Source organism: Alligator sinensis, unplaced genomic scaffold (genome assembly GCF_000455745.1).
Source record: "Alligator sinensis unplaced genomic scaffold, ASM45574v1 scaffold61_2, whole genome shotgun sequence".
In the NCBI taxonomy this organism is placed as follows: domain Eukaryota; kingdom Metazoa; phylum Chordata; order Crocodylia; family Alligatoridae; genus Alligator; species Alligator sinensis.
This window is the reverse complement of record NW_005842108.1, coordinates 2008139-2024497: the sequence shown is the minus strand read 5'-3', so window position 1 is coordinate 2024497 and position 16359 is coordinate 2008139. Positions and strand designations below refer to the sequence as shown.

The 16359-nt window shown below is 41.7% G+C and overlaps 1 protein-coding gene across 10 annotated transcripts in view; it reads right to left on the bottom strand.

Moving 5' to 3' along the window:
- The window catches only part of FMNL2 (formin like 2), a 268459-nt gene that overhangs the window by 37640 nt on the left and 214460 nt on the right, over positions 1 to 16359 (bottom strand). For all 10 annotated transcript variants that reach the window (XR_003094270.1, XR_003094271.1, XM_025205197.1 and 7 more), the window contains one exon: positions 5301 to 5375. Coding sequence is in view for 8 of the 10 variants with exons in the window: in XM_025205197.1 (XP_025060982.1) it covers positions 5301 to 5375 (75 nt within the window). In the remaining 2 variants the exon portion in view is untranslated. The remainder of the gene's footprint in view (positions 1 to 5300; positions 5376 to 16359) is intronic.

The following is a 16359-nucleotide window of genomic DNA, read 5'->3' as shown; positions in this document are numbered from 1 at the left end:
AGTAAAGCAATGGGAACTGTGCCTTTGGTGAACTGCTATGAGGCCAGAAGAAGTGGGCTTTGGGGATATAAACCCAGCTCCAGAATCAGAGGGGGTCACAGTCTGACCCCATGCACAGTTAAAGGCAGAAGCAGGGAACTGATAGAAGCAGTACTAGGAACTAGAAACTGCAAATAGGCCCAGAAAGGCTGTGGGAGGGAAAGACAGCAGTTTGGGGTGGAAGCCAGAGAGGAGAAAGGGAAAAAGCACACTTTCTGGACTGTATGCAGGCAGCGGAGCCTACCAGGACTGATTATAGGAGTGGGACATGGCAGGAATTCTAAAAGGCGAAAGGGAGATGCAATGTCAAGCTAACCAGGACAGTTATTCTGGGGAGAATTCACCCCACTGAACTGCTGAATGGGGCCAGATAGCCTGTGGGACCATAGGGGACTGGGCAAAAATGACCCAGAGCTGTGCATTTACAGAGGCACTTAAGCTGCCTCTAGTCTCCTAACACCTCCTACAGCAGTGCTTCTCAAAGTGCCGGTCCGTGAGCCACCAGTCACCGGTCCGCAGCGAGTTGCCAGGAAAGAAAGAAATATATTTTCAGAAGCATAACATTGATATGTCATAGTGCCACAGTTCGTACATTCCAACACTCCAGGTGACGTCATGTCGTGGGAGGTGAGGAAAGAGAAAGAAACAGTCGGTTGCGCATTTGTGTAGCGCCCTTACACGCAGTTGCTGCCACTGGCTGAACCGAGCACCGGTCCCTGGCGCACTGGAAAAAAATTGCCGGTCCACCACATCAGATCGTTTGAGAAGCACTGTCCTACAGGACTGAAGGCCTATTCCCTTATTTCAGTACCATCAAGTTGTGGCAGGTGAGAGATGGATAGGCACTTTGGAACAAGGGGAGGGCCAACAAGCCAGGATTGACTGTCAGGGGACAGTAGCCTATGTGACCCTGGATGGTTACACAGCCTTATACTGCCAAACACTGCAGGTGACCCTGAAGGACAGTTCAGTGCAGGGCCAAATTCTTTCATTGTATAAGAACCTCTGTTCCACTCTCTCACTTTGATTTAATGAGTCTTGCAGTATCAGGGCCAAATTATATACTCTTTTCTCAGACTGTGATCCTGCAAACACATACACACAAGATGAAAGGATTTACTAGAGGAACATAATCAAAGATATGACTCTAAGAATCATACGGCTCTCCAAGCAGGGATCTGCAGCCAGAGTCATGTAGTCTAACCTTGAAACCAGCTCCCAGGCCCAAAACAAACACACTTGCTATTAAAGGGACATCTCTTAGAGCTATGTTACAAAGGGTCTTATAGCATAAGGCAGTTAACAAGTGTATTATTTAGATCATAGTAAGCATTACTACGAGCTAGAACTAGGTCCAAGTGACTGAACAGTAGGGCTTACTATGATCTGGACAGGGCTGGAGCCAGCTACGTGGTTGACAAACAGCTGTTTGTCAGTCCCAGCCCCTGTACTACACTAGAGTTTTGTACCAACACCAGTGTTGTGCTGTGGCTGGGACTGCCACATTTGTCATTATCATGTTATCTCTGTAGAGTAGTCCCACGATAGCTGAAAATGTATTACTTACTACCATGTGTACTCCTATTGCTAAGAATACTAACTTTGCTATTATACGGTGGCACTTACCACGTGGGTTATTGCCTGCATGCGTTTTAAGTGTAGTTAATGTCACGACCCAGTGATTTTTGGTGCCTTGGCACTATGGAATTTCCTGGCCACATGAGAGCTCCTTTGCACGGCAGAGTGTTCTGCTGCAATTGAGAACCTGCGTATAGGAAAGAGTTCCCGACAATTTGCAGTCTCCTATGCAGGATGCATTTCTTCTTTGCAGCACAGAAATGCACGGTGCAAAGAGTTCCCGCTATTCGAATGTAAATTTGTGCCCCGCTATTGGCCAGTGCTAAATTATTCACACGTGGCGGCTAGTAATTGGCTCGCTGGCCGTTTAAAATTCCGCGCAACTTCCGCCCAAGTCGAAGAGCTTTGAGCACGCGGCAGAGTGCTTCTGAAGTTTTCTGACTTGTGGCTGCCGATCGATAGACTGATCACCTATCGATCTTTCTTCCCGTCACCGAGCGCAACCCCGACGTACTCCTTTCCCCGCCTGCTTCGAATTGCAGACGGATTAACTGGCTTGGGCCCCGCCAGCTGGAACAACTCGTGTGGTTGTTCAGACGACCGGACCACCTGCGTCATGATTGCAAGCGGCGTGAGTAAAGTTTTTTACAACCAGTAAGTTGTCTGCCTCTCCATTCACCAGCCCGCCCTAACGTACGACCAATTTCTAACGCAACTCGAGTTGGCTCTGGCCGTCCAAGACAGTTAACACATCCTAATTGTAATGTACAACAAGGCCCTAAGACTTCCTGGCTCCTAATTCTAAAGGGAATCCACTCTGCAAAGGAGGGTGGAAATAAATGCAGGAAGAATCTGTGGTATTTTTCTGTTAGGAAGCATTTAACAGTACAATGCTTCTTGCTACTTGGGCTTCCTCACTATGAGAACCCTGAACTAGGAGAGTCCCTAAAAGAGTTCAGAGAAAAGGGAAATGAGAATTGCCAGAAAGGCAACTGATCCAACATTCACCAAGCAGATCAGAATGGGGGAGCAATAAGTGAGCAGGAATAAGACAATAACATGCTTGTTGAGAACTAGATAAGAACTATCCCTGCTCCCTATCCTTAGAGTATGCAGTCTAATATATGTAAATAAAGAACAGTCCTGTGATAAGTGTGAGCAATTCCTGACTGGCTGTGGAGAGCTGGCTAACCACATACTGTTGTCTTATTTACAAATGGCTTCTGGAATATGATAAAAAAGCACTAAGTGCTATTAACTCTTCATGTAGGCAGTTACTGGAGTGGTTAAAGGGACAGTAAGTGATAAAGAATGGGTAAGGACGTGATCTTTTGTGTCTGATATGTCCATTAGACAAACCTTTCTTATGTAAAACTTAGAGAATATTTAAGCACAAAGATCACACACTGGGTTCCAGGCTCTATTTCAAAACCAGCTGTAAAGAACAACAATTATAACTACAGACAGCTCCTTAACCCTATTATAATTTCTACAGATATTATACCCAACTGTAAGCTTTTATTTAAACAAGAAAAAATTGCTTATTTACTGCACAAGCCAAAATGGTAATTTTATTAGTTACAGTTTTACCTCCAAATCATGGGGAGTCTGACCCAACTCTGTAGCACCTGAAAGTCATTTTTCTGGGAATGATATCTATGATATCTAAAGTCTTAACCAAATTCCTAGTAGGAAAAAGTCTACAACATAAAACCCAACAAGCAAATACACACAGGCACCACTGGAAGATGCAGCAAAAAGCTACAGCTTGACTAGTTATGGAGACTGAACCATCCTTTTACTAGGGGTGTGCAAAGTCCAGATACCCGGTCCTGCAAAGGATCACATGGTAATTAGCGCCCCCCACTTCTCGACTGGAATCCAGTGTTCTTGTCACAAGTCCTGGGATCCTCCAAAAATTTGTATGCAGGTGAGGCACCAGGCAACCTGGTCCAGCTCCACCTCTTGGAGGGCAGGACAACCCTAAGCATAAGGGACAGGCTGAGAAAGAGGCAACAAAGGGATTCTGAGTGAACCTTTTGGGGCCCTGTTTCATGATGTTTGCTAGGCATTTGAGGCTGGTGAAGAAACAGGAATCATTGGAAATGGGAAAGAAAAGTGCAACTCAGCTGTGGGAGTGAAGAGGAAGCCTAAATATATTCAATGTAATGGCACACCATGACTTGAAAAAAGTCGGTGTTGAGGGGGACTGCTTGCAATGGGTGTTATCTTACTCAGATGGGCTACAGTAACCTATACTTGTTGTAGGGTCCAATCAGTATATTTGCCAAATGGACCATGTATTTTATAGTCATGTCGGATGTTGGCTGCCTTTAATCAATTTTATAGATGGTTTTACTGAGCACATGCCACTTTTGGCAGCAGCTTAATATAGGCAATGTATTTAGTAAAGTTTCCTTGTATGCAAATGTAAAGCAAGGGGCTTTTCCCCCCATGCTGATTGGGGGTGGGAGGGAGGAAACCTTGTCTTTTTTTGTGTAAACATAGTAACAGTGCCTGAGGTGCATCTGTCCTAGAAAGAGAGGACTTCAGTTTCTAGGACTTTCAAGCGAGAACCTTTAACTAAAATTCACCTTAAGTATATTTAAAGATGCATTTTAAAGCTCAGTTCACAATTAGTTCTTTTTTTTCAATATTTACACTCATTCTAGCATCATGATTCATTGGTTTCATAAGTTTCCATTATGGGAACTGGGGTTTGGTATGTATGCGCTCTTCCTCTATGTTTCTATTTTCTCTACTGTTCCAGGGGAAGTGGAATTGTACAAACAAATTGAGGAACCAGCTGTGGTAAAAAGTAGTGTTATATTTATCTATAGATTAAGACAGACACTTTTGTGATGATGTTAGCTCACACTTCCCTGTCTAGGTTGTTTAAGGACTTTGGCACTACACAACTTGTCATTTCAGATATTATCAGTCCTCCTACCCAGTGACAGTACACAATGCTATAAAACAAGCTCTCCAATCCTGCCCTTCCAGGATCAAATACCATGATAATTATATTACTACACCATGCTTACAAGAACCTTTCACTTGATCGGAAATGCTCAAATAGTTAATAACCAAGAGCTATATTTGCAATGTATCTGGTGGCCAGATACAGAAATTCAGTTGTACAGAAAGCAAAAAGTTTACAATTAAAATGGCCATTAAACGAAGCCTACTTCCTTTCTAATATGTAGGTGGCCTCTCTTATTGACTGTCAGCTTTACTATCATTTATATTACAGTAACAGTTAAAGGCCTCAGCTGAGATCAAGGTCCCAGTCTGTTTGAAAGCTGTACATGTACACATTCAGAGGCAGATCTTATACTCTAAATAGCTAGACAGACAAAGGAACGACAGGAAAAGAGGAATAGAGAGTCTTGCAGCATGTCTAGCTGGGGTAAGAATGCTAGTTTTCAGGTTCCAGTTTGATATTCTACTGAATGGATTATGCCAGGTGTAATTACAATAGCTAACAATAACTTCCTCAAAGATCAATATGAAGCATGTGCAAATTAAATAATGAATATAAAAATCTATAATGGTCTGATCATTTTAGACTGAGTGTAAGATGACAGAAGGTTGAAGGTACACAAGCTCCAAATTAATATACGGAAATAAGAAAAGACAATGGGGAATTGAAATGTATTACCCGAAGTTGCATGAAGTCTTACCATGAAGTCTATATTGTTGTCTTCATTTCGGAAATGTTCCATCAGCTTCTCAAAGCGCTGTTTCTCCCCACAAACCTATAAAAATAAGCATATGGTGTGTCTGTTACATAACCACCCACTAGAGGGAGAGCTAAAAATGTGAAAACCAAGCTTATAGGTTCATTCACAACCTTTAACCCACCAACTGTCTTTTCTAGACCACTTTTTTCATGGCAAGTCTTGAAGCATGTCTGATCCCTCAAATTATGGCCATCACTCACGCTGCCTATCTATAAGATAAGAAGTTGGGTTTTGTTATTAAAGAATGTGCCTTGTCCTTTAAATATCTATCTGTCTATAAATCTCATCCTCAAATGGTGCACCCTGAAAGCAAAGGGACCAGCCACAGATCCAGTCCTCTAGCCAATTTCATCTTCAATATATTTGAGTCCAACATGAAGCTGTAGGTTACGTTACAAGGTAACATATGTACTTTATGTTATGAAGTAAAAACCAGTGAAAATGAGCAGGGACCAAATTCAGAGGGTCTATAGTTCAAACACTGGTGTACAATTCAGAGGGTCTATAGTTCAAACACTGGTGTGAATTTTCCTGGCAAAACGTCAAACCAATGTGGTGTTTAGCAAGAAAAGCAAACAACTAGATGGAGAAATAAGATCTAAGGTAAAACAGAGGCCAGTACTTTATTTTACCATACCTCTTTACATTGGAAATACACACTGAATAAAATATTTTCTTCTCAAAATGGCCTGCATTTTAAATGTGTGCCAAAAATGGTTAAAAGCTCTTCCATACACCCTGGTAAACATGTCTTTATTTGCTTATTTTCCTTTAGAGTCAGAAAATATGTGTGCATCTTAAATTCAAAGGCATGTGTATTCCTTTATATCACTTCCTACTAGCTGTTCCATTTTCATCTCACTCTTATGCCTCTTAAGAGCCCAAGTTATTTGTACTTAATTGCACCAGAGTTGTAACACGTTAAATAAGCTGGAGGGTAGAGAGTGGAGGAATATGTCTTGTTCCTTCCCAGCAGCTGCCCCACCCCCCGCAATCACTCAGTGGGCATGTCTACACATGCATATTAATAAGATGCAATAAACTCCAGTGCTTATTGCGAGCTGGCACCATGTTTACACGAGTGCCTGGGACCACATCATGTTGAGCCAGGTCAGAGCAGCCCTGGCTGGCAAGGGGCTCAGGCGGTCAGCCTGCCAGCTTGGGGCTCCAGCAACCTGGTTCAAGGTGTCGCAGAGGGGCTAGCTGAAGCACAAGGGTGCTTCAGTGCAGGGCTAGGCAGCAGGCATCCCCCGCACTGAACCACCCTCATGCCCAGCCAGCCAGGGCAGTGTCTATACAGGAGCTGCTGCAGAGTAAAGAACTCCACAGTAGGGTAGTACTTATAAATATAAGTACCACCCTGCTGCAGAGCTTATTAGTTTACTCCAGCCTAATAGCCCTGCTTATGTAGATGCTGAGACATTTACTATGAAGCTAATGAGTCTACTCCACAGTAGATGTCTCATGTAGATGCACCCAGTGAGTGCACCACTATTAACACTGGGCACATCTACACGTGAGCTTTAATGTGCATTAGCCTATTTTACTGCACATTAGAGCATCGCATTAAACATGCAATTACACTAATGTGCAGTAATATAGGCTACTGTACATTAAGCATTACTTAAGAAACATGCGCTTTCAGTACTGAACATTAGGGCAACCTAATGCACATTTATTTATTACCTCACACTGGAGGTACTAAATTTAATGCGCATTAGGAAAAGCGCATTAATGCACATGTAGATGCACCCACTAATGTGTGATTTAGGCCACCATTTATATTCTTTCAAAAGGAAGACATGAATTTCCAGGTTTCTTTGCCCTGGGACACACAAGATAATAATTAGACACACAAGATAATTTAAATTGGACACACAAGATAATAATTCTCCTAAGAGACTCATGAACCTTTACATACCGAAAGGGAATCCTGACTAAGCAAGACCATGTGCATACAGTAGACAGAGGAAGCAATTCCTTTACTTGTGCCTCTCCCGTTTCACAGTGGAGCCCTCCTCAACCTCATAAATTCTTTACACAGAACCTCTTCCAGTGAGCAGATGGTCACTTTGACCTTAACTGCAGTTTGCATCCTGGGATAAATAGAATCAAGCAAAGACCTTCATTCTATTAATTCACTGCACTCCATTAGCTCTGAGCTTACTCAAGGGCAAATCTTGCCTCTTACCCTGTAGAAATGGAGGAACTAGTGTCCTCTGCTGAAATGGAGGAAAATTGTGGATTAGAATTTGGTAAGGCCATCTCACGGTCAGCATCCCTTAGATGGTATGGAAATTCACCTTTGTGAAAATGGTCAGATGAGTGTAAGTGGTATGCAGAACTTGGGCTGGCACTCACAGGGATGAACTGAACCAAAATAAATAGCAGGTAAGATTCAGTAGCAGCTCACAAGGCCACCAACAGACACCCCTTTGAGGTCCCTTTGAGGTTAATGAGACCGCCAGTCAGAGTAGGGTCTGCACATATTGAATCCTTTGCAGAATTAGGCCTAAAATCAGAGGAGGGTCTCAGAGCACCATTAGAATGATGAATACAGAGGTTAGGAGCTACTGCCTTAAAGCACCTCTGAGTAACATATGTTCCAAGTAAAACAGCCTAGAGTCAGATTATGAATAAAACAGAATAAAGTAACAGTGATTTAAAAGAATCTAAGATTCTCAGCATAAAACCCATGTTATCAATTTGGGCAATTATAACGCTCTGACAATTATACAATAAATACCTAAATAATATCAATCTATAATTTACCAACATATTGACATTTATTTGAGAAGAAAGGGGAAAATGAAACCCCTGTATCTGTTTGCATATGGAACACAACTTGAAGAGCTATTTATTATTAAGGGTAATTGTTTCCAGTTGATAACCACGTCTGATGTTCTTCTGCACGTTACGTAAGGAGACAGAGACATAGCATGTCAAGGCTTTTAAAAGTCTCAAATGTGATATTATATTCCAGGAAACTGGATGTTAAGCTAATAACGTTTCACTTTGCCTATGGACTGCATTTTTAAATGGGATCTCAGCTTGGCTACTAATATTACCACCTGCCTAGCTTCCCCAAATTACAACTTATGTCCAAATATGACTATTAACCAAACAATTTTCAGTGAAAGCGTCATCTTCACAGATGTAGATTCTATGCCACAATTTATCATAGGCACACTATCATGTGCACATAAAAGAGTAGTGCAGACAGAAACTTGAAGGCTGTATTTGAAAATAATGGCCTATTGTACATATGTACATCAAAACTGCATTCATGGTTTTGAAGCATCTCATACTGTAGAGTGAGAAATGCCTTAGGTCAAGTTCTGCTGTCAGATGTTAGTGTGGGCTTCCCACTAATGAAATCAAAGTCAACCCAGTATTTCCCAAATCTAAGAAGAACATTTTCCTGATGGATTAAACCTTGAGCTCATTTCTACTGTCCTTGAATTCAATGTCACATTCACCCCACGATTTCAATGAGAACAGAAACTTCTACTCCATTATGGTTGCTTGAACATTACCAGGGCTATGTATATCCAAGTCGATAGATATTCACATCTAGGGTACTGCAGTGTTGAATTATGTTCTTGACTGCACAATCCTCAGAAAGAGGCTGCTTGCACAGGTATGAACAACTGGTGCCTCCCAAGACTTGGGGGCACCATGGTGGCAAGCAGGGACTGCCCACAGCTGCTAGCATCAGTGTTGGCAGCAGGGGGGCGGGGAGTGGCGAGCAGGGTCCGCCCGCAGATGCTGCTAGCCATGTTGGCAGTGAGGGGGGCAGTGGTGAGCAGCAACCACCTGCAGAAGCTGGTGGTGGCATGTGCCCCCCTATATGCACAGGTATACGAAAAAGGTGGCCATTGGGGCTAGGTACAGACATTCAAAAAGCCCAAGGCAGAATCCATCATCCACGTTATGGAGTTTTCTGTAAGTAGCATAGTTTAGATTGGTAGCAAAGAGAGCACACATTCGCCCTGTGGTGCAGGGAGGGAGGGTGCGGGGTGGGGGGGAATCTTAGACTAGATTCTGCCATTTTTACATCAGTTTATGTGTGTTGAACGTGTGTTCTCTTATAGGTATAGATCAGTTTTGTATGCCAAACTTTTGTTCTGTCACAAGTATAGACAAGTTTCCAAACATTTACTTGGGTAAAAGTGTAGTGCCTGTACCTAGCATTTGAGTATGACTGGCAGAAGCTTTACTGCTAGGGAAGAGGCCAGGAGAGCCTATTCCTTCCTTGTGGACCTCATGGTCTCTGAGGTCTAGATACTACACCTCTTCCCTTACTGCATGCGAGGCCCAGCAGGGGACTATGAGCAGCAATGCAGGTAACTCAAGATTTTATGAGGAGCCCTGTGTGTTCTTCCTTAAAAGTCCCAATTCCAGGAGTTAAAAAAATCTGAGCTTTCGTTATAGAAAAATAAATTTCTTATCTCTTGGTTGTGCAGAAAAGTGACATAAATGCAAACCTAAGCCTTAAATACCAGAAGACCAAGAAAAATCACCCAGAAAGAGGCAAGGATTTTTTGGTGATATCGACTATTGGACTAACTATATATTTAGTCCAATAAAATATATCACCAAAAAATCCTTTGCTGTAATATATTTCCTGGAACATCACAACTACATCATCACTACAACCCCAGAACATATGGGTATTTTTAATCTCAATATTTTAAGCAATTGGTAGTACTGGAGAGGTTACATTCTCCTTGGCTCTCTGCCATCCCCTAGACTTCTCACCAAGATGGCATACAACAGCTATCAGTCATTCTGAGATCTGTCCTACTCAACCCATCCTATACCATTTCTTCTTTTCTTTTCACTCTTTCTTTAGCCTGTGTTCTCTCTAAGTCAGAGCCCACTCCTTGGATGCAGCAGTGCAGTCCCTAGTGTAACTGGACTCTGATCTTGGCTGGTTATACTGGGGTTAATGTCATGTAAATATTTAAGTCATCACAAGTTTGATAAAGTTCTAAGGAGGAAGTTTACAATTAAAATGCCAAAAGGCCTCTAATGTGACAACCAGACAGTTCTATCATCACTGTGGTAAAGTAATAGATTACTTCTTAACCTCTTCAGCTCACAATACACACCCTGCAATCTGGTAGGAAAGAGTACCATATCAAAGCTGCTGTTCGGTTCCTTTCAAGTTTAGTGTGTTTAGTTCAGGGATTCTGTGTTGTGGGCAATCACGAAAAAGAACTGATCAACTCAACAATGGATGGAGGAGAAATTAAATTCTTCTGACATCCAGGTGTTAAATCTCATACATGAGTTAGATGCCCAATCATGGCATGTGGGATCAGCTGCTGGTCTTCACAAAATGAACAATTTCCTCCCAGGTTTACATGTCTTCTTGTTAGTAGTGATGGACTAAACTATTTCACTACAATTTCCTTACTTCAGGGATCACAACACTTTCCCGAAACAAAAACATCATGTCAACTAGTGGAATAAGCAAGTATTACAAGTGTTAAAGGGGCAATATTGACTCTCAAAGTGAGCAGAAGAGTGGGCACAAGCTGCTGCTGCTTCCCAAAACTGTCTCTGTTATTGATTTGATGTGTGGGGGTACCCTTGCTGTGCCTCAGTTTCACTACACAAGAGCGGTGTTGTGAGAATTTAAGAGCCATAAAGATGTATAGCTCTTTAATTGTCAGTGAAGTCATACCTAGAGATAGATACAAGCCACCAATTCACATTAGTAAGTCAGCAGTGCTTGCACACTTCCCCCTTAACCAATCCTAGACTAACATCCCTGCACTGCCAGAGGGGAAAATGTTGCTGGAGGTTATCCTTTTGGATATATTGTATATATCCAAGTTCTTAACAGTTCAGGTCCAGATCATTAAAAATAAAACTCCTTGAACTTTTTAGAGAACCATTACCACTGGTTTCCCAGTACTTTAAATGTAATTAAATTCTTCCCAAATAAACTGCCTTTAATTTTGGAAAAAACAAGTTTTCCCCAATTTTCCAGCTTAAGTTGTAGTGTAGTACTACTCTGTAATATTTAAGGAATGGCAGTTTTCATCCTAAATGTGCATCTCATTTGAAATTCTGAACAATGTAAAAATATAAATACCAAATAAAAATAAAGTACCAATTACTGACATTACCATCTATTAGCTTAGTTTTTAAATAGCACTTCTCCTCACAGTATCTAAATAAACACTAAGGATTGATCCAAATCCTATTGATGTTAATGGATGTTGGATGAGGATAAACCAGTGTTCCCCAGTCTTCACTAGCTCATGGGACAAGACTGAGCAGATAACATACTGTGGGCATCTTCATATTTGACTCTCCCTGTCAACTTCAGTTTTAATTATTCGATTTCCTGTGGTCACCAGCAACACTGGATAGTCTCATGGGACCCTGAGCCACGGGTTGGGGATCCTGACTAGGTAACTACATCTACAAAGTAGAACCAGTGGCAGATTTCATGGTGGGTCCTGCTCTTTACTTCTCAGGTTGTTTTTTTTAATTTTGTTAGGTTTTATTTATATTACATTCCTCTCCCATACTAGCATTGCTTGCCTTCTTTTCTGCCTTAAGCAAAAATACAATAGGGTATATGTGGCACATTTTCTGTGACCATTATGTACAATTACTGCACCAAATTATTAAATATTTGTGGTCGGCTCCTGACATCAATGGGAGTTTTGCCTTTGGCCGTACCAGATGAGTTTTTATAGTGAAGAAGAAACCTCCCGGGACACAGAAAGAACTGACACGTCTGCCACAACAACTGCTCTCCAAACAAGATTTACATTCTGGCTTCTGAGGCTGATCATATATATTTCTGCAAAAGCAATCATCAGAAGTTCTTCCTGCAGTACAATGAACAGTCTTGCTAGGAGATCAAAGCACAGACATTCCTCATGGCACACCATACATACAGAGTTGGCTCCTAAAACCTAAATTGCACCAGTGTGTTTCCAGCTGAAATCAAGGGAGAAAGTGCAAGTTCCTGCTCCCCACAGAAGGCTTCATTTTACAATGGGTGTGATAGGCCTTTTCCCATTACCTATCTGTATCACTGATAAAGAAGCTTTGCAAAATTAGCAAGCAGCCAAATTCCAATATGAAATAGTCAGAAGGATACTTGAAGAAGATCAGCAACACAAACAGGAAATGAAACCTTGTGTTCATTTTGATAAGACTAGTGTCCTGGGTGCTTCACACTGTCCTGGACCACTGCAACGGAATACAAAAGTGCCAATATTTGCTGGCATCTTGCTTAGCACCAGGGTACTGACAGCCCTCCCCACTTCCTGCCTGCAGGTTACTCCTGCCATAATCAAGAATAATGTGTACATAAAATCCATTGTGTGGTCAATAGCCAGGTCTACTCCATGCTTGCCTCTACCCTTACCCTTCCTCTACCATTACTCCAATAGTGGAGAGGCTTTGGAATAATTCTTAATGAGTTTGGAAGAGCTCCAAAATTAACATATAAAAGTGTTTCTATATCTTTCCTAGAACGTGGGATGGGTCATTTACTGACAACATACAAGTCAAGAGGACTTCAGTCCTTCACTCTAAAGAACAGACTATAATAGTGAAATTAGTTCTAGTAGAAAGAATCACATAGCAGAATACTAAAACCTGACAGAAGTCTTCTTTAAGAACCAGCTCAGAAAGCAGTGGAAGTAAAAAACTAACAGAGTAACCCCCAACTAACTTAACTGTATTTTAGAAGGTTGCACTGGGCCTTTTTCAACTCACCATTCAAGTCTGTAGGAGTTTCTCCACTGATTTGAATAGGAATTGGATCAGATGCATTGGTGTTTATTAAAATTCCAAGTCTCTTTATTCTTGTGGTCGATGGTCTATTAAAACCATACTCCAAAATCAAATCCATTTGGGCTTTGGGGATACCCTTCCTCAGGAACAACCAACCATCATCAGAAATAGAAGCAATTCACCCAAGCTTTAGATTCCAGGCAAATGTGCATTTCTAATATGACTGCAGGAAAAAACTTGGAACTGACTCAAATATTTAAAAAAAACCCATCCACTAGGGAAACAACCATAATGCTGATGCATAAGATCATTCAATGATGAGATAAACCCGGACTAAAAACTGAGTTTTGGGAGGCTTCACATGAACGATTCCACATGGGCAATGGAAAAATGCTGACATAACCCAGTATAAACTATAGTTTACTGATTAAATCAGAAAGAAGCATAAATGACACCACCCCAACAGACAACTGGCAAAGACAATAAACAAATTATACTGGCCCATTGAAGTAAAGTAGCGGATATTCAGTGGGGAAAGCAGCAGCAGCAGCAGCAACAAAAATGTGGCTGTCGGTGGTTCCTCACCCTGTCATCAGATGAGTCAATGGTGGGAACATGTGTGATACAGGAGGCAGTGAACTGACTTTAATCTTCCATAATAAACTGTATCATCTCATGCAAGAGTAAAATTGTAGCTGAAGCCTACACCCTGAAGATTGGCAGATGTCCAAGACATGGTGAAATCAGATGCAAATGGATAAAACCATATGTTGTCATTTATATCTGAACACATTTCCAGAATCTGTCACATATATTGGAGAAAGAGTGAGACCACAGCAGGCTTTTATTACCATTATTTGGGGCAAGTAGAAAGACCATAACGTTTACCCCAGCTATAAGAAAAAAATTCCTAAGGTGGTGAAAAAAAATCATTTTAGGCTGCATTAGCTTGTGTCATTCCAGAAGAACAATGTGATTTTGTAGAAAGCCACCTACTACAGTCTTCCTCTTTTAAAAGAGATAGCAGAATGCTAATAAGGTATGCATTTCATAGATATGTAGCAAAACTACAACAAAACCCCAGAGGGAAACAGTAAAATCTAATATGGCAAATTTGGTGAAAATGATGTCTGCATCAAACATGATGCTCTAAGACAGGGGCAGGCAATTATTTTGGGCAGAGGGCTGCTTACTGAGTTTTGGAAAGCCATCGAGGGCCGCATGACAGGCAGCCCAGGGCAGATAAATATTAATTTTCTAAATATTTTAGGGGCCCCGCGGGCCACATCTGGCCCCGGCCCGCATTTTGCCCACCCCTGCTCTAAGACCATAGAGTTCATCATGATGATGATCCACGTGAACAGTGAGACAAAAAGATTTCATTATATAATACTTGGAACAAACTAAAGTTGCTAAATGCATGTTATGTCCTAAATACAATGAAAACCTGATCTTCAAGAGGGATGGCCTCCTCCTACTCAAGACATCTATCCAGTTACATGCAGTAACATCTAATTTTGTTGAAGAATGTGCTCGTAACTCAACAGCAAGAAGATAAAGTTGCGATGCACATGAGTAATGTAGTAAAGGTAGTCGGTAATTCAAGGGCTGGAGCTACAGTGTGTTGGGAAGTAGTCCAGAGCGAATATTAAGAGACACCACTTACCTGTTCAACCCAAGGCACTTACAAAAGACTGAAAAGCCCTATCCTGCCCAGACATAGAGACTGACTTCCAGAATATATTACACTGATATTAATTTACTTATTTGAAGAATTGCTCTCTGTGTTTGGCACAGCGTATAAGTGATAAATATTATGAAATAATAAATACAGATATTAGAAACACATAAATGAGAACTGCTACTGCAACCAGGAAGCAACTAAAACTTAGTGTTCTCACAGAGGCAGACAACCTCTGAAATCTCTCATAAGCTATTTTTGATGCAGTTAGTGCTTGAGGTGAACAACGGCTTAATGTTACAAACATAGGTTAATAGTTGACTAGAGTTAGGAAAAAGTATTTCCTGAAGGTTTATATTTGAACATATACTTTAAAATATAAACCTTGGCCATAACCTTTAATAAAAGAAAACTAGTCCACATGTTGACATGACTAACTATGAGCTTCCTCAAGGCTATTTTAAACTGGTTCTCCATTTTCCCCTTTTCTTAAAACTTCAATAAGCTTTCAAGTTCTATAGCAGTCATTGACTTCATTAAAGCATGAGAAGCACAATCAATTTATGCAAGTTTTTCAGCACATGCTCTATACTGGGTAAAGCCATTCTAGATATAGCCATTATATAGATAGGCTCATATTATATGCATGCAACTCCCAAATTAGAGAGACTCTTTTCTAAATGTTTCTTTCTACACACTACTGTCTTGGCTCCATAATACCTTTTATTTTTCTTACAATAGTCTACTACAGGGATGGGAAAATGTGACCTGCAGGCCACATCCAGCACACCAGGCCATTTTATCTGGCCCACAGGGACCCTAAACATTTAGAAAATTAACTATTATCTTCCCAGTCCCAGCAGCAGCAGGACTCAGGAGGAGCCGGTGGCAGGACCCAGCAGCAGCAAGGCCCACTTGGCCCCAGCCCCCCAAGCTTCTGGCTGTTCCCTTGCCTTCCTTCCATCAGAGTGCAAATTTTGGTAAGAAGTGGGGGGGAATGAAGAGGATTGCTGGCAAAACAGGAGCCAACCAGGCCCCACTGGCATCACACTGCATGGAACCGTGTGCTGCTGGAGTGGTGGGCGAGTGCGGTAGCAGTGGTGGCAGGCAGGGAAGCAAGGGAAGTGGCCAGGGAAAGGCAACAGCACGGGGTGGGGGGGGAAGAGTGGCAGCCGAAGTACTCCTTTCAGCAAGGGGGTTTGCCATCTTGGAACTGGGGAAAAAAACATATTATATTCTAAAAATTAAACGTCTACTAGAGCATACATTAATTTGATTTAAAAAATGGGGTTTTGTCCTTATTTATATGTGTTTGCATAGTGTACATAGAAGTGATTGTATAATATAATGTATTGTATAATGAAGTCTTACTTTCGTATATTGTTGGGGGCTGTGGAGTGGTGTGGAGGGTACAGTGGGTGGGTATAGGTTTGTGGGGGGCTGTGGGTGTGTTTGTATGGGTATGCATGTATATGGGGTACAGGGGAGGGCATGGGTGTGTGTGTGGGGTTTGTGGCAGGGGGGGGGGGGGGGGGGGGGGGATGGGGG